Source organism: Triticum urartu, chromosome 3 (genome assembly GCF_003073215.2).
Source record: "Triticum urartu cultivar G1812 chromosome 3, Tu2.1, whole genome shotgun sequence".
Classification (NCBI taxonomy): Eukaryota; Viridiplantae; Streptophyta; class Magnoliopsida; order Poales; family Poaceae; genus Triticum; species Triticum urartu.
In genome coordinates, this window is record NC_053024.1 from 697,774,183 (window position 1) to 697,792,975 (window position 18,793).

At 43.9% G+C, this 18,793-nt stretch overlaps 1 protein-coding gene and 1 long non-coding RNA gene across 2 annotated transcripts; one reads left to right on the forward strand and one right to left on the reverse strand.

Annotated features, from left to right (window-relative positions):
* The first annotated feature begins 7,632 nt into the window (after positions 1-7,632).
* LOC125545984 (eukaryotic peptide chain release factor subunit 1-1-like) lies at positions 7,633-11,100 on the forward strand. The gene is made up of 3 exons (XM_048710057.1): positions 7,633-7,769; positions 9,191-10,648; positions 10,755-11,100. Exon 2 carries the CDS (start codon positions 9,220-9,222, stop codon positions 10,528-10,530), a length of 1,311 nt encoding a protein of 436 aa, XP_048566014.1. The 5' UTR covers positions 7,633-7,769; positions 9,191-9,219; the 3' UTR covers positions 10,531-10,648; positions 10,755-11,100.
* A 137-nt stretch (positions 11,101-11,237) lies between these two features.
* LOC125545985 lies at positions 11,238-13,150 on the reverse strand. The gene is made up of 5 exons (XR_007300387.1): positions 12,765-13,150; positions 12,312-12,660; positions 11,822-12,218; positions 11,659-11,711; positions 11,238-11,571 (listed from the first exon to the last, which is right to left on the reverse strand). It is a non-coding gene; the product is annotated as an uncharacterized LOC125545985 (long non-coding RNA).
* Positions 13,151-18,793: the final 5,643 nt, after the last annotated feature.

The following is an 18,793-nucleotide window of genomic DNA, read 5'->3' on the forward strand; positions in this document are numbered from 1 at the left end:
ATCATCTCTACTCCTAATGGAGCAGTTGGTAGTCTCGCTTCCAGGTTTTTTTTCGTCCCACCACTTTCGTCCGGTTTTTTTTCGTAGGTTAACCGTCGTAGATTTTTTTCGTCGCCTCCCCCACTTCATCGGTTTATTTTCACTTCACCCTCTCACACAACGAAAAAAACTGAACGGATCAGAACTTTCCATACTGACGCAAATTATTTAGTAATGTCTTTATGTAAAAGAATCAATCACAATCAATCTCTAAAGATAAAATCTAAATTAATTAATCTTCATAACGTTTGTTTCCTTCCGAAACACGTCCATAACTTTCCTTCCTTGTTTGGGCAGAAACTGGTTGGTAGCAGAGATTAGGAAGCTTCCTATGAGTGTAGTAATAGGAAGTATTCTTTTTCTTGATGATTCGTTTCCATGCATGATGATAGTAAATTAGACCAACATTCACCACTATTTATCAACGTCATCAATCGTATCCATTCCTACCAGTTTTAAGGGAATCTGCTCGCTATGTCTTTTTTAAGGGGATCCGCTCGCTAAGTCGTCGTCGCACGTTATTTTCACAAGCAATTCCCGTAAAAAAGGCGTGGGTATTGGTAGTTGAACGCCCGCTAGGTTTTCCGCCTGTCCCATCCTCGCGCTGTGCCGCCGCCACCCGCCGAATTTCCAGCCGCCCGAGCCCGTTAACTTCGCCAGCCATCGGATCGACTGCCCCCGCCCCAAACCCCCATCCCCGAGCACTAGCTATCGCCACCACTTGGTAGTCTCGCTTCCAGGTTTTTTTCGTCCCACCACTTTCATCCGGTTTTTTTCATAGGTTAACCGTCGTAGATTTTTTTCGTCGCCTCCCCCACTTCATCGGTTTATTTTCACTTCACCCTCTCATACAACGAAAAAAACTGAACGGATCAGAAGTTTCCATACTGACGCAAATTATTTAGTAATGTCTTTATGTAAAAGAATCAATCACAATCAATCTCTAAAGATCAAATCTAAATTAATTAATCTTCATAACGTTTGTTTCCTTCCGAATCACGTCCATAACTTTCCTTCCTTGTTTGGGCAGAAACTGTTTGGTAGCAGAGATTAGGAAGCTTCCTATGAGTGTAGTAATAGGAAGTATTCTTTTTCTTGATGATTCGTTTCCATGCATGATGATAGTAAATTAGGCCAACATTCACCATTATTTATCAACGTCATCAATCGTATCCATTCCTACCAGTTTTAAGGGAATCTGCTCGCTATGTCTTTTTTGAGGGGATCCGCTCGCTAAGTCGTCGTCGCACGTTATTTTCACAAGCAATTCCCCTAAAAAAGGCGTGGGTATTGGTAGTTGAACGCCCGCTAGGTTTTCCGCCTGTCCCATCCTCGCGCTGTGCCGCTGCCACCCGCCGAATTTCCAGCCGCCCGAGCCCGTTAACTTCGCCAGCCATCGGGTCGACTGCCCCCGCCCCAAACCCCCATCCCCGAGCACTAGCTATCGCCGCGTTGCCGCCCCAAGCTCCACGCCACCGGGAACAAATCAAGCGCCGTCCCGACACCGCCGTCGCCGGCCCAGCACCTCCAGCCTTGCATGGACAGCTTCAATGTGCAGTCTCCCTTGCTGCCTCACCTTCTGCCAGCGCATGCAGCGGCGGGGTTGGACGCGTGCGTGCTTGCTAGCTTGCTCTCCGTGCGTACGTACTTGCTCTGTGTGCGTCGCACCGGCCAATGCGCCTGATGCGTGTGTGCCTGCTTTTCTGTATGTGTATGCCAGCGTGATGCGTGTGTGCGTTGTTGTGTGTATGATATAGATGGCCCGAGTGTGTGCATGTTGTGCTCTGCTCTCTGCTGATCTATGTGTTGGTGCTCCTGCTATATGTTCATGCCATACAAATGAAATTTCTGTTAATCTTCTGACATGTTGAGTTGGTTCTCTCTGTCTTCTGAGGGGGTGAATGCAAAGCAGTCTATTAAGCCAGGCACTATTGTTGAGCTAAATTGACAAAAGAATATTGGTAGCCATAGTTGTAGTTTAAGTAGTAGCGAGTTGTCTGATATGTATAAAGAGCCTGTTGCAACTGAGCCCGTTGCTAAATTGACAAAAAAGGTCGCCAGTGTCACTTGATATGTATGAGAATATTAAATGTATTATTAACATGATTAATATTGAACTCTTAAAGTTAATGTGGCCCCGTTGCAACGCACGGGCGTTCTTCTAGTACCCAGCAGATTCACAAATCATTCTTCAATATTTCTATACAACACCAAGCAAATCCAATGAGAAAAAAATCAACAAATTACAACGCAAAATCAGTACTTTCTATTCAGAAAACTGCCTGTGGGCTTCTACACCATCCACGATCAAAAACCAAATCTGATCGAGCGCCATATATGTCCATCTCCGGCCGGCTCCTCCAATCCTTGCGCCGCCCTCCTCCTCTGCATCACATATGCGTAGCCGCCCCGCCACCGCTCCAACCGTCGAGACCTTGACGCAGATGGTCAAGTCGAGGTAACGAGCGCCACGACCGGCGTGCTGCCGCCACATCACAAATCAGCGATACGTCTGTATGTTGCTTGTGTGCGCCTGAGCGCTTCTAAGCCGGTGAGAATTCACCGAGTCTTCCGGCCAGCGAAGGAATCATTCAAGGCAGGGGTAGCCTATGATTGAACGTGCATGTCTTGCCGTATTATATTCGCTTTGATTCGGTTGTTATGGCTTTGGATTCTCATCATTTACAACGTTTGTTTTTGAAGGTCTATACTCCAGGAGATGAAGAAAAAGGATGCCATTGCATATTCAGGTCCAATGGTAAATGCTTCCCTATATTCTTGATCCACATATAGCTTGTTTCTGTGCTGGTCGAACAAAACAAGAACATGTTTTCTTGCTGGTGGAACAAAACAAGAACAAATATTGTGTGTGGTTTGACATGTTTTGTTGAAAAATTCTAATTCGATACCCATCCTTTCCCTGAATGATTTACTTACTCTGCATTTTTACGTGTCCTTAACTTATATTTCGATGCTCATATTGCAGGGTTCAGCAACTGCTTCAACATTGTAGGAAGAAGTAGGAGTAAATTCTTGTGGTCTGGAACTGGAAGCATCAGTAAAAACAGTAATGGAGGCAACAACAACTTAGAGAAACTTTTTTTTATTCTGGTCTTCTGTCATAATTTTAATTTTGGACCCAATGAATGAGCAAAGACTCTCTTGTTAATGCCCGTGAGAATATGTGTGGTATAGTATATCGATCTATATTTTGAGGGAAGGAGAGTACATAATTTAATCACAAGGTACGATCTCATTTACTTTTACTATGGCATATGCTTATGCTCAATTTTCGTAGCCTGACCAAGTAAGCACGACAAGAAATGAAACACTATGGATTCTTGAAGTAATCTCAGAGATATATCTTCGTTGTCAGTTTCAAATTACTCTCTCTCTCTCTCTCTCTCTCTCTCTCTCTCTCTCTCTCTCTCTGTTCCATGAGGTAATTCTCTTTCTTTGACGTACAAGCATATCAAGTTAGGAATAATATCACTATGGTTGTGAAGTTATGTGTTATACTGTAGAATCTTTATGTGCCAATCTCAACCGGGCGGCAAGCCGGCAACATCCAATTTTTCTTTAGGCATTGAAATATGTTTGAAGGAATGAAATAGTCTGCAGACTGTTGTATCTTAATTTTTTGTAGTGTTCTAGCAAACAATACATTGTTTTTGTGTTCAAACAAGTATGTTGAGTTGATGGTTTCACTGCTTTATAATTTCCAAGCAATGAACTTTGACATATCAACTTAGTTATTTGGTTTAGTTTAGGTGCAGGTACCCACTAACGTCGAATCTCTACTCCTAAAAGGGGAGTATGTTTTACGTCGTTTAATTAGTCATCCACCTTGATCAACTCCCTGTCGATCAATTTTTTTCTCTTGTGCCACCGTTTTCCCCTCCTTGCACCGTTTTTCTTTTTTAATTTATTGTTTTCCCCTATCATCCTTAGTCGCGGGTGCCTCTCTCTCACCTCCTCCCACATGAGTGAAACTGATCCTCCCCAATAGCCCTAGATAGTAGTGTCAAGGCAATCCTTGCTTTCCTTTCTGTTAATACATGTCGCCGGTGTTTGCTTTGTTGTTGATAGATTTTTATCCCAAACTATGGTGTGTGTGTGCATCATGCCATGATAGTTCTTGGTTGATTTTTATCCCAAACTATGGTGTGTGTGCATCATGCCATGGTAGTTATGCTCATTCTCTCCTTCAAGATAATCTTGTCGTGTGCTTTGGTGCAGCAAAATCCCCCTTCCTATGTGCATGTGAACGTAGCATTTATGATTCATTTTCTTGATGAAATAGTTCAACTGGCTTTTTATGAATCAACACAATTGTTCGTGGTTTTTTAGTTCTAAAATTAGTTACATGATCGCTTCCTCCAACATATGGAGAGCAAGATCCAGGATCTAACAAGCAAAATCCAGACAATAGGAGCAGTTTAAATTATCATAAATTAACAACCAAGCATGACATTATTTGTAGGACAGATCCACAGCAGTGTTAAACTCCTAGGAGTAATTGTTTTATGTAGTTTCAGCGAAAAATAGTAGCAGTATTCACATGAAGCAATTACAGATCGGGGAAGGGGGGCAGGAAGGGAGAGCCTCGCCTTGAGGGGAAGGCGGACCATGCTCGCCGCGGCTTGGCTGCGGTAGAAGACCGGGTCCGGCGATGAAGGCGACATCCCTCCTTCTCACCACGTCACACTACTATGCATCAAGTATTCCTAGCAACATCCGGACGGCCACCCATGGCTAGCTCGTGCGAAGAGCGGCGAACTATTCTGCACCAACCAAACGGATCTGGCTGACTCCATCCTAGACCGGAGGCCGCGTGGGCTCAGTGTTGGTGCGGCGGCACAAGAGGATGTCGGGCGGAGAAGGAGGTCGGCGATGCTGTGGCGGGGAGAGCAGGATACGAGCGACGCCTTTGAGGGTTTTGAGGAGAAAGGGGACATGACAGATGGCGGGGAAAGGAAGTGCCGACCGACATCATGGATGGAAGAGGAGGATGCGGTGACGTTGTTGAGGGAAGGGTGGCGGCAGGGACAGGAGCATACGGGCGTGGAGGAGGAGCGCCGGCGCCATGGAGGGGAGAGGATGGCATGTCCGTGCCGCGAGAGGAGGTGACGACCAACGTCGTGGAGGCGAGAGGAGGGGTGAGGCGACAACATGGAGCGAAAAGGAGGCGCCATGAAAACAATGGTTGTGAGTGTAGACAGTGATAGGATTGCCCTGTCATGTGACCGTTGTGTCGCGAGGATAAGGTTGCCTAGGTGAAAAAACTGTTTTTTTTAATAAAACAACTGTGTTAGTCTCACTTTTGTTTTTATATATGTTTATACGTTTCACTTTTCATTCATCAGAGATAAAAAGAGATGGATTCAAAAGATGCTTTCAAAGTATCAACTGACGTAGGAACTAACATAATTATGATGGACCGGACTAAACCACCATGGGAAGAGGTGTATAGAAATAATTCTTCTTTGTATGTATATTGAACATGATAATACAACATGGGCATTACCTGTATGATTATTTTTGCAGAATATGAGAGATAGAGATGGATTCTGGCGACGTTCAATTAGAATTCATCGACAAGGGTTTTGAGGCGACGTTGCTGGAAGGGGTAAAATTCACCAACTTTTTTTACAACAAAATGATGTGCAAGCAGTGATATCTCATAAAAAAACAAATATAAATATTATCGCACAAGGTGTTTTCTCAATGTGATTATTGGACTTTCCTTCGTCATATTGTTTTTTGTATTCAACTAATTTGGCTCATTTCTTATACTGGTTTGGCTCATTTTTGTATCATGATGACACACTATGTCTGTGCTTCTAGAGATATTACAATCATTGAATCAACCATGTCTGCCCCAAGAAAACCAAGTTCGTGGACATTGGAGATGCCTTGTTATGAAACAACGAGTTGGAATACCTTATAAAAGTTTATATGTTCTTGCACGGCGGTGTAAGATCAATCACTTAAACTTTGTACATAATAATATAAACCATATATAACATCTAATAACATAAATATATTCTAAATGTGTAATTATAGGTGGTAAATGCTTTATATATATGCATGCTCACGGCCATCTACGAACATTGTGAGTGAAAAGGTACACATTATTAACACGTTCGTCTTTCGCCAGATAATAAAGATGGAGAAAAAGACATAGACCCATCAAAATATCGTGATATCATACAACATGTTAATATTTATCTACAACAAGATAGGTTACTCTCAACTCATTATAATGATTTATTATTATTTATCTAATTGTGTCGACGACTTATATGATATTTACACCAACTATTTCTACTGATTTACATTTCTGGGTCCTACTGGTATCTGTCAGTCGTCAATGCCAAAAAACTATGAGATTCAAGTATTGGACTCACTTGATGCTCAAGTCAAACGGAGTGACCTTACTACTACGGTAACTACTATCCGTTATTTTTGGTTTATGATTTCTAAGCTACTACTTGTCGATTTATCTTTCATGTGCATTCATTGGTCGATACATCTTGTACGTCATCGACAAACATGCATGTCGTGTATATATTCTGAATCCTATCCATACATCATAGTAGCTAGATATTAAAACTCTGAGGCAACAACGAGCTCGCAATACCACAACACGTACATTTCGTTCCAACGTGCACGAACGGGTAAATTCATATATTTCATTATCATAATAGTCAAGATACAAGCATTTATTGTTGTTAATACTATATTCAAGATAATATTAAATTAGGAAAATTGCATGGATATGCCTATCTATTTTGTTTTTTATTTTATGCTCTTGTGGAACGGTGGAGAATTGGTTCGTCCGGTTTGCACGGTAAGTATTATCCGTTGCACATTTTTAGACCTTCCACGCGAAATATTCACGCTAACTATGTATATTGCTGTGCAGGATGGTTATGAGTTGATGAAGAAGTTTCAATTATACTTTCTAAAATATGATGCAAATGAAGCTAAAGGCAACATTCCTAATATTGTGCGAGAATATCTAAAGCGCAACAAGCAGATCTTAATTTCTAACGTATTATTAATTGAATCACTACCCTCTATATATACATCATCCGATCAATACTATTTTTTATCAAATTACATTACAAGTGAAAGAGGATTTCAATTATTATCCAATTGTGCATTTGCTATCTTATCTATACATATGAATTTTGACATGCATTATGTTTATATATAACTCCTGCAAAATAATTCAAAAGCCCGTGACAACGCATGGGCATTCTACTAGTATCAAGTAGGAGCGGTGGAAAATCAACTTGGCAAGCACGGCGCCAGGAGAAGAGAATTTGTTCCCGTTTCCATCCAGTCCGAGAGAAAACAAAACAAAAGAGAAGCGTCGTTTCCTCGCGGGTCAAGCAAAAGCAAAAGCACGGCGCGTGGGACGCACGCGTCAACCCAAAATCAACCAATATTCCTCCAGAAGCGCCCAGACCCGGCCCCTCTGCGCGCCCCGCCGTCCGATCCCGATCGCGCGGCCCCCGCGCCCCGAGCGGGCGGGCCCGGGCCGCGGAGTCCGTCCGGGGCCAGGCATCCGAGGTTGGGTTCTTCCCTGGACTCCACACGACCCCCCACGCATAAAAGCCGCCCGCCCCCCGATTTTTCCTCCGCCACCGCCGCACCCAGATTCTTCCAGCCAAACCCTAGCGCCGCCCCCCTCCCCCTCCTGCCGCCGGCCGCCGACCGAGGTAACGAACCACGCCCGCCTCCCTCTCTCGATCAACCGTATGCACGTACCTATTTATTCGTTCGCGAGCCGCCGCCGGCGAGTTTCCTGGCCCGTGCCGGCTCGATTATGCCCGTCCGTGCGTGCCATCGTCGCGCCGTTTGTTGGCCTCGGGAGTGCTCGATCTGATCGCGCCCGGGCCGATCCGCCGCCGGCGCGCGAGCCCGCGGCGCCCTCCCCTGTTTTTTTGTTTTTGTTTTTTTTTTGTTTGGGGAATTGGTGTCGGGGAGGATTTTTGGTGTAGATGGGCGCGTTGCTCTGGTCGAGGTCGATTTAGTGGCGACGATTGGATTGGCTGCGATTTGTCCGCGGAAATTTGTCGGGTAGAGATTCAGAGGCGTCGAAGATGACGGATTTGGCTGTGCGACTGTTTGCGATATTTTTTTTTCGCCTCATGTTTGAATTTTCAGCTTTGGGCGTGTTAGTTGTGTGGCTGGTGGTATCGCCCCCTCTGAACGTTGTGTGCATTTGGTTGTTATATACTACTGTTGGTTATGCGTTTGAGTGCTGGGTCTGTAGGGTGATAGGACCATCAACTCTGCTCCACTGTTTTAACTGGTTGGCCAGGCATCCGTTCTGTCCACAAAGCCTCGGGTGCCCGCTCCCCTGTTTCATGTTGTTGGTAGAATAGATGGATGAATGCTTCGCTTTGGTCGAGGTTGATTTCACAGGGAGTAAATAGATTATTTAATTTCTCAATGGGAACATGGAAGATGATGGATTTGCTGTTCGATTGTTTGAAAGACCTTTTTGCATTATTATGCAGCTGGTAGTATCAGTCATCTCAACGTGTATATTTAGATAGTTTTGTTTTGCACTTGATTGCTGGGTCCCTAGGATCCTCAACTATGGTACATGGTTTAACTGGTTCTGCATTTGTTGTTTTGTGCGTACATGCGTATAACCGTAAATCCAAATGTACTTGCTGTCTTTTACATGCTTATTTCAGTTTGTGGTTGTTTGTCCTAAAATATGCCAGGCTCTGTCTGTTTTTTTGTATACATCCTCACCACTGATATATCTGTGCCATGTCCTATTGAAGAAGATTCCCTATTTAGTGCCATTGGAACCGTTGTCTTTGTTTGGCCTGCAGATTTTTTATTCTTTAATTAATCAATTTTGCCATGATTCTCTTTGATTATGCATGTGTACACCATTATAAATACTTGCAGCAATTCCTATCTGCCATTGTATGTCCATTAACCTGTTCAGCATTTGTTTGTGTTATTTACTTTCATGACTGCAAGAACGAAAGTTACATTTCTCATTTATATGATGCTTTGATGTATTCCTACTTCTGTTCCTGCAGTAATATGTTATTCAGCTTTCTCGACAGCTACTATTAGCATTTTTTATACTTACTCTAGATGTTCTATCTTGTAGGTGAAGGCAGAGGTGGGAACACAACCAAGATGGCGGACGGTCATGATAACGACAAGAACATTGAGATCTGGAAAGTTAAGAAGCTGATTAAAGGGCTTGATGCTGCCCGTGGAAATGGGACAAGCATGATATCGCTGATCATGCCACCTCGTGATCAGGTCTCAAGAGTAACCAAGATGTTGGGTGATGAATATGGAACTGCCTCAAACATCAAGAGCAGGGTCAACAGGCAGTCTGTCTTGGCTGCTATTACCTCTGCTCAGCAAAGGTTGAAGCTGTACAATCGAGTTCCACCCAATGGATTGGTGCTTTATACTGGAACCATCGTGACTGATGAGGGCAAAGAGAAGAAAGTCACCTTTGACTTTGAGCCATTCAGGCCAATTAATGCTTCCCTGTATCTCTGTGACAACAAGTTCCACACTGAGGCATTGAATGAGCTGCTTGAGTCTGATGATAAGTTTGGCTTCATTGTCATGGATGGTAACGGAACACTTTTTGGAACACTGAGTGGCAACACTAGAGAGGTTCTTCACAAGTTCTCTGTTGATCTCCCAAAGAAACATGGACGAGGAGGCCAGTCAGCACTTCGCTTTGCCCGTCTGCGCATGGAGAAACGCCACAACTATGTGCGCAAGACAGCTGAGCTTGCTACACAATTCTTCATCAACCCTGCCACCAGTCAGCCAAATGTTTCTGGGCTCATTCTAGCTGGTTCTGCTGACTTCAAGACTGAACTGAGTCAGTCTGACATGTTTGATCAGCGCTTGGCAACCAAGATACTCAAGGTGGTTGATGTTTCTTATGGTGGAGAGAATGGCTTCAACCAGGCCATTGAGATATCTGCTGAAGTCCTTTCCAATGTCAAGTTCATCCAAGAAAAGAAGCTGATTGGGAAGTACTTTGAGGAGATAAGTCAAGACACTGGAAAGTATGTTTTTGGTGTGGATGACACCATGGCTGCCCTTGAAATGGGTGCCGTTGAGACACTGATTGTGTGGGAAAATCTTGACATCAACCGGTACGTCCTGAAGAATTCTGCCACTGGAGAAACTTCTGTGAAGCACTTCAACAAGGCACAGGAGGCAGATCAGAGCAACTTCAAAGATAAGGCAACATCTGCAGACCTGGAGGTGGTTGAGAATACCTCGCTACTGGAGTGGTTTGCCGAAAACTATCGGCAGTTTGGTTGCACACTGGAGTTCATCACGAACAAGTCGCAGGAAGGATCTCAGTTCTGCAGGGGCTTTGGTGGGATAGGAGGGATTCTTCGCTACCAGGTTGAGGTGAACGCTTACGAGGACGTGTCTGACGAGGAGTATGACGAAGACTTTGAATAGCAATCAATTGAAACTCCAGTGAATCCGGTCCGGGAGGAGCCTGTGCTGGCCCGGAACCGGAACACGCCGCGGCAGGAGGCCGAGGCATCCACAAGCTCATCGAGGAAAAGAACTTAAGGTTTGTACCGAATCGTGCCAGCTACTCTTGTGCTCTTATATACTACAAAGGAAGGCCTTTAATTGTGTTCCCTTTGGTAATGTTTGATCCGATGTTGTTACTTTAGGGGGATGAAGAGTAAGACTTGAGAACAGGGGTGATCACCGTTACTGTGTGATGAAGCATGAAGTCTTGTCGGCGTGATATGGAGGAAGGCTGCATTTCTGATTTCTATCGGAAGACTGCCCTATTTAGCACCATCTTTATTATTTAAGAATAAATCATAGCTATAAGCTATTGTTTGTGTCATTGATGTGAGTCTTGAACTAGTCTGTTAAGTTTGTGGGTCATTGTTTGCTGCAGCAGCAGCTATCCTTTATTTCTCTGAACCAAAGTTGTGATGCTATCAGTACATTTGGACGTGCTATTGGATAGACACAGCTATGTCTATGTGTCATTATATTTGAGATAAATCTGTGTGCTATGTACTCTTCTTCATGTATGGTTGCTCAGGCGAGTGAAACGGGCGAGTGTTTCACTCATCATCCTTGGCGACTGTCGTGCACACCGAAGATCTTTGCTGAGCATCAGAGCTTCAAGATTCCCGAAGCACCATGTGCTACTCCCTCCGTCCGGAATTAGTTGCCGCTCAAACGGACGTAGAAGTATGGATGTGACTAAGATAAACCACAAGGATGAATCATTATTTTGAATTTCCTGCTAATAACAATGGACTCAACTATGTATTTCTTCTATTGTTTCTTGAAGGAGAGGTAAGCCCTGACTCTTAACGGAACAGAGGTCTACAAAAGCTCAGGCTGCATGCAGCTACTGTCGGCAGTTTCAGAACGGAAAACCATTCAATTTATTCTTACGAAAGTTCAGTTTGCCATGCTGCTCAGCTTCTAGTCTTCAGTTGAGCGTGTCTTGGATGACCGTAGTCACTGCAAGTGATGCCAATTTGAAATTCGTGTGAGCACAAAGCACCAAACCTCTAGCTATACATGTCACATGAATAATATGCATCCCACCTCTTTGTTTAGATGATCTGACAGTGCCGGTGAGATTGTTTTCCGCAACATTTCTGTGTGAAGATAAAAGATATCGCGTCAACCAGAAGTCACTGGGAAAGGAAGGAGGAAAACAGATGCAAATTGTGGTGTGAAACCAACTGTATGTACTCCTACTACTCACAGCTTAGTCAATTCTCCGACAAGAACAAGAGAGAGGACCTCCGGCGGCACCGTGCCGGTCAGCATGTTCTCCTGAAGCTCCAACCTGAGAAGCTTCGTCAGACGACCCAACGATGCCGGTATACCTCCTGCAAGCTTGTTCCGATGGATCCTTCTGCAGAGAGACACCAACAGATTGTTTTCAGCACTTGGAGACGATAGGTGTCGTAGCATCTCGTAATCAGAAAAGGAGCTTGCTGCAGCAGGACTCATACAGGAAACGCAGCGACCCTATGTTCCCGAGCGAGGCCGGTATCGTGCCTGTGAGATGGTTGCTGTAAAGATCAAGGCTGATCAGTCTCCTCAGGTTTCCCAGCGTCGCCGGTATTGGTCCACTCATTTTGTTCTCATACAGCTCCCTGTGAAGATGAGAATGTCATTCTGTACTGTAGGGAAACTTTGAGTGTAATTTGACAGGTCTGCACTCGGCAGCAAGTTGCAGTAGAACTTACAGGTATCGAAGGCTCTTCAGTTGGCCCAGTTCAGGAATGAGGGGGCCTGAGATGCCTGCATTCCCCAAATCCCCGCACAGTTAGGAAGAACTCAGGTAGTGGAACTTTTGTCCAAGTCACAAGGTTCTGAATGTCGATAAGAACCATGATCAATTCAGTTTCGGCCTTCAGTTCAGAACAAGGAGGAGTGAAGAAAAACATGGGTGGCATATATACACTCGGGCGACGGAGTTCTCGTTGTTGCAGCTGACATGAAACCAATAGCAGGGATTGGCAAGGGTCGGATCCCAGCTCTGCAGCACACCGTTCGGGTCATTCCACGCCTGCCTTTGCGCGTAAAGTATGTCGCCTCCGGATACCAACAAAAATTGTGTGTAAATCAGCAGCACAAAACCTTTGAGCAACAAGGAAGTCACTTGGGAGACGCAAAGTAATTAGCATGTATGCATGTACCTTCAGTGTTGCTGCTGGCGATGGCTGCAAGAGCAAGGAGGAGGCTGGCGAGGAGGACTGCTGCTCCAGTCTGAGCTGCCATTGCTGGAAGGAAACCTCAGGTGTATTGGGCGGGCACACTGAAACGTTAAGAGGAGAGACGGGTCCTTTATATGCAACAATTCCACTGGGTAATCAGAAGCTTTCACTTTCTGGGTCAGCCTTTGGCTCTTCTCCTCTATTGACTGGCTTACCGTATTAACGGAAGAATTTTGTTGCAAACGGTCGCGGCTCATGTTCTTCGTATAAAAAAACACAAAATCTTGGTACTTCAACTATAAATGAAAATTTAGATCAGGTCTTTTTTTTATTATAGTTGAAGTGACACGTGGCAGGTGGACGAGAAGTTACTCTCAAACCAGGGTCTGGAGTAAAAATAGTAACTCTTGAAGTAGGGACTACTCATTTTTTGTCAGTGAACCTGCAGTCATTGTCCTGATGGTTAGTAGAGGTGCTCACGAGTCAAGTCAAGAGCTTTGAATGTGATTAAACCTTGACGCCAATTGTGAGCCCCGAAGCAATCTTCTCGCACACGCATGCTCTTTTCTCAACCTTTTTCTTTTGCGAGGAGGTCTTCTCAGCATTTCGTAGTGGCAGATTTCACAGCGCAACATTAGCAAAATGAGAGCCCTTGGTCTGTCTTGGTCCTAATACATGAGTCAGTTATCAACTTTGTAGTAAAAGCAATTATCATCTGTGTTGTGATGTAGTCAATGCTTATCCTTAGGTTAACTTTTGTGTGATAGAAGACACTGCTGGCTACTTGATCTCAGAGCAACTGAAAGATTTCTGTAGTAGGTTCCAATGGTGCATGCATGCGCACAGTTCTTGTTGTAGAAACTCAGAACATATGTGGCAGAGACGATTTTAAGATTCTTGGTATTATGTGTTGGATTTGAGGATTCTTGGTATCCTATCGTTACTGAAATTCTGGTGCATATAGTTCACTCTCATATAGCTATTAGTGATGGTGGAGAGACGCCAGCCTATAAAATGGATTCGTCCACTCCTTGTAGCATGAGAAAAGAGAGAAACAGATTGCGTGCTCACTCACTGACTAGTTTCCTCCCGCCTGTGTAACTGAGATCCATGGGCATTTCACTGGTGAACTGTACTGTAACATGCCCCCCTCTTTCAGCCATCCGTTTGAGACTTTCAGCCATCTATAACAATGATGAAAAGTTTCAGTGTTACAGGACCGTCTCTACAGGACATTGAACAGTAGACACCTATATAATGTTTCTCTGCTACAGTATGTGAGAGTGAGACCCTACATTTTTTATCCAACGGCCATGTTACTGCCTGACATGCCATGGGCATGTCATTGGATCTCTGTCCCACAACGCAACACAAGCCCAGCTTGCATTACATGAATCGAGCTCGAGCTAGTGTGCAGTTACTAGTTAACTGGGAGCTTATTATTATTTTTTTTTGCTTCTTGGCGGTCCATCATTTGTGCTCTGGTATACATGTCGAAGCAGGAGTTTAAATATGGCCAGTAATAAGCGCCGGCGGACCGGCTGGAGGTTCGGCCGGTCGCTTGTGCGCCCTACGATTAGATAATTGCTGGTCGTTGGATTTGCCAGTCAACCCCCACGTGAACGCATCTTCCTGAAGTTGAACTCCTCTTATCCGGAGAAAATTACATCTACAGTAACTGAATTTGACTCTAGGGTTCACTTTGGTCACTGTATTCACGAAATCGCAAGTTACGGTCACCGGGCTCGCTGAACCGGGTCACTATACGGTAACCCATACCGTTTCGGCTCGTATCGGCCCGATTTGACCAGAAACCCGCTTTGACTCGCCAGCTGGACATGACACGTCGACAAAACTTAAAGAAGCGAGCAGCGACCGAGCTATTTTGCATTTCCCCCCCTGTTCGGTCGAGACGCTTCACCTTTTCATCGACGCCTCCGAGGCATAGGAGAAGAGAAAGGAAAGGGGAAGCGGCGGTGCTGATCGGCTAGGGTTTCGTCGCCGCCGGCGGAGGCATCCACCGACTGAGCGACGGCGGCCAGAGGGTTCGTCGACGACTTGAACCATGGCGCCTCGTCGCCGAGCAGAAGGAGACCCACCACCTGTGTATGGTAAACCCCTGTTTTCTCCCTGAACCTCTGTAAAACCCCCCTTTTCTCTCTGAATCTAATCGATTTGAGGTCGATTAGGTGGTTGCACGCTCTTATTTGCCTTCAGATTTTGATGTTACTGCTAGGGTTTCCGTTCTGCTATGGATTTTAGGCAGTTAATCTAGGGTTTTATGTAAATCTGCAGATGAAATTGACTACTTATCAAACTTCAGTCTTTGCATCAATTTTGGTGGTTATTTCCTTGGAGTTGGTAAAAATCGTGCATATGTCAATGGAGAAAACATGTGGTATGATTATGTGGAGGGGGATACACTTACTGTCGAGAAGTTAGAAGATCTGGCAGAAGAATTGGGCTATGAAGTGAAGGGGAGATTGCAAATGTATTACTGCATGCCTGGTAAACCAATGACTGAAGGTGGTCTTGTGAAGATAACTTGCAATGACAACTGTCTTAACATGAGGGCACAAGTTTTTGCAAATGTATCTTGATCATGATGAGAGTTTCAGGCAGTTTAACTGGGATGATGTGATAGAGTTTCCTGTAGCAGACCTGCCTACTGTTGTTAGTCCTATCAAACCAATTCAGATCATTAAGGAGGAAGCACTAGAGAAGCATAAGAAGAAGATTCAGCAGGATTTATTGGATAGGAAAATTAAGGAGGAAGCAGTGGAAAAAATGCAGTGTACGTTTGTCACTCATGTCACCATTGCAGATGATGCAGACCTAGCAGAAGAAGAAGCTACAGAACAAGCTGCAGAAGAAGCACTTGCAGAGCAAGAACCAGAAGGAACAAATTCTGCAGAAGAAGCAGTTGCAGAGCAAGCAGCAGAAGAAGCAGTTGCAGAGCAAGCAGCAGAAGAAGCAGTTGCAAATGAGGAGGAAGATGTGGAGCAGGGTGAAGAGGATGGCTCTGTTGCATATGACAGTGAAGGGTCAGTTTCTGATGCTGAAGTAAATGGGAGTGAACAAGGATCAGACTATGCTGATGAGATTGTAGATAGTGATTATAATGTCAGTGATTTAGATGATGATCTTAAAGAGGAGACAGTGGAGGAGCCTACTGATGTTCATATTAGAGCAAAGTCAGACCCTGTACAAGGATCAGATGAAGAAGACCTTGAGCTCCCAGATTCTGATGATGAAGCAGGTGCAAAGTACAAATTTAAAAGCTTTAGGAAGGAAGATTTGCATGATCCACAATTCAAAATTGGACAAGTTTTCCAGTCACCAGAATTGTTTAGAAAAGCAGTGAGAGAATATGCTTGCAAAAATAGATTTGACATCAAATTGCCAGTAAATGACAGGAAAAGAATTTCAGCAAAATGTCAGTCCCACTGCCCCTGGAACATTTGGTGTAGTTATGATAGCAGAACAAACTGCATGGTCATCAAGAGTTACAATGATGAACACAAATGTTCTAAGAAGTGTAAAGTAAAGGCATTTACTGCTAGATATCTTGCAGAAAAGTACTTGGAGTACTTCAGGGCAGATCAAGGAATGAATTTGAGAAATTTTGGGAGGTTAGTGCAAAAGGACTGGAATATGGCAGCTTCTTGTAGTAAACTAAGCAGAGCAAGGAGATATGCATTGAAGATAATCCATGGAGATGGGAGGCACAGTACAACATGCTTTGGGATTATGCAAATGAAGTTAGAAGATCCAACCCTGGCAGCACATTTTTCATTCAATTGGACAATGAATCAAGGTTCAACAGATGCTACTTCAGTTTTGATGCATGTAAAAGAGGATTCCTTGCAGGGTGTAGGCCCATAATTTGTTTTGATGGATGTCATTTGAAAACTAAGTATGGAGGTGTGCTTCTGTCTGCAGTTGGCATGGATCCTAATGATTGTATCTATCCTGTGGCACACTGCGTTGTAGATGTTGAAGATACTAACACTTGGAGCTGGTTTATGAGAACACTGAAACACGATCTTGGGATTCAGAACACCTCAGCATGGACTGTCATGTCTGATAAGCAAAAGGTAAAGATATGTACATAGTTACTTACATACATACTGTCATGTCTGATATTCACTTACTTACTGACTAACTTACAAAACTTGCAGGGCCTAACAAATGCTGTAGAGCAGCATTTTCATGACTCAGAACACAGATTCTGTGTCAGGCACCTTTGGCAGAATTTCAGAGAGAAATATAGAGGAGATGTTCTGAAAAACCAGCTCTGGAAGATAGCTAGGTGCACCACAACTGATCAGTATGAAGAATATATGGAAGAGATGATACTTCTTGATAGTGAGGCTCATGCTTGGCTTGCAGAGAAGAGGCCTAACACTTGGGTTAGGGAATTCCAGACTGATTTGCCCAAATGTGATATTTTACTAAACAACAATTGTGAGGTTTTCAATAAGTAAGTGGTACATTTATGTGTTCATGTACTTGCTATGTGTTCTTCAATTGTTCATGTACTTGCTATGTGTTCTCTCTTCATAATGAATTAAGTATGTGTTATCTCTTCAAATACTTGTAGATATATTTTGGAGGCTAGAGACTTGCCAATCATCAGCATGATTGATAGAATCAAGTCACAACTTTCAAGCAGACATTATAACAAGCAGCAAGAGGCTAAGAAATTTAATGGTCGAATCTGCCCAAAGATCAAGAAAAGGCTTCTGAAGCACATAGAATGGTCTAATAGTTGTTACCCTACTAATGCTGGAGAGGGAATCTTCCAAGTTTCTTCACATGGTAGGGAGTACATTGTGGAGTTGCAGTTCAAGGCATGCACATGCAGAAGGTGGCAATTAACTGGCATTCCGTGCCCCCACTCCATAGCTTGCTATAGAGATGAACTAATTGATCCTGAGGAAATGGTGCACAAGTGTTATGATCTTTGCAATTTCTCCAAAGCATATGCTTACATTATTATGCCTTGCAAAGACAGGAGGGAGTGGCAGAAAATGGGTGGTTGTGTAATTAAGCCTCCTTTGTATGAGAAGAAACTAGGGAGAAAGGCCAAGAATAGGAGAATGCAACCAGAGGAGGTAATAGCAAAGAAAGGAGGGAAAAAGATTACAAGACATGGCACAATTATTCATTGCAGCCATTGCAACAATCCTGGACATAATAAGAAAGGGTGCTCTGCCTTCAAGCAAGGCCTACCTGCAGCAAAACCTATGCAGAAGCAAATGAGGAAGAGGCCAAGAGCCACATTTGAAGAAGAAGAACAAGAACCTACTCTGTCACAGGTAACATTTGCAAATATTTCAGTGCTCGATATATCCATTTTAGCTTGTGGCTAATATTTCAGTGCTCGATACATCCATTTTAGCTTCTGGCAAATATTTCAGTGCTCGATACATCCATTTAACCTTGTTGCAAATGTGTAGGCTACAACACAAGAACAAGCACCTGGACCATCAATGACACAGGCAAGTGAGGAGCCTGTTGTCACACAGGAACATGACATGCCTCCAATTGGAGCTCTTCATCCACATTCAATGATGGAAATCATGAGAAATGAGGTATATCCATTGAACCTTGTTAAAAATATGATCTTGATGTGAAATACATCTCATGTTTCACTACTGTTACAGGCTCCTAAACCAAGGAAAAGAAAGGTGCCAACACCATTGCCTGAAAGCTCTTTCCTCAAAGAAGCTAGAGCTGCAATGCCATCTGTAGGTAGCAGCACTGCAACAAGATTAGGAAATCTTGCAGCTAGAGTTGAAGTGATGAGGGAGGCCAAGCAGCAAGCCAATGAAATATTGCATGAAAAGAGGTGTGCTGAAATCCTAGCACAAAGGGAAGCTGTTGCTTTGCAAAAAGCAGGTGAATCCCTTGCCAAGAAACAAGCTGAAAAGGCCAAAAAAGCTCAAGAAAAAGAAGCTTTGAAAGCAGAGGTAAGATAAAAGAGAGAGCAAGAACTTGAGGCCAAG

Coding starts and splice junctions, on each gene's coding strand:
- LOC125545984 (XM_048710057.1), top strand. CDS start 9,220: ATGGCGGACGGTCATGATAACGACAAGAACATTGAGATCTGGAAAGTT.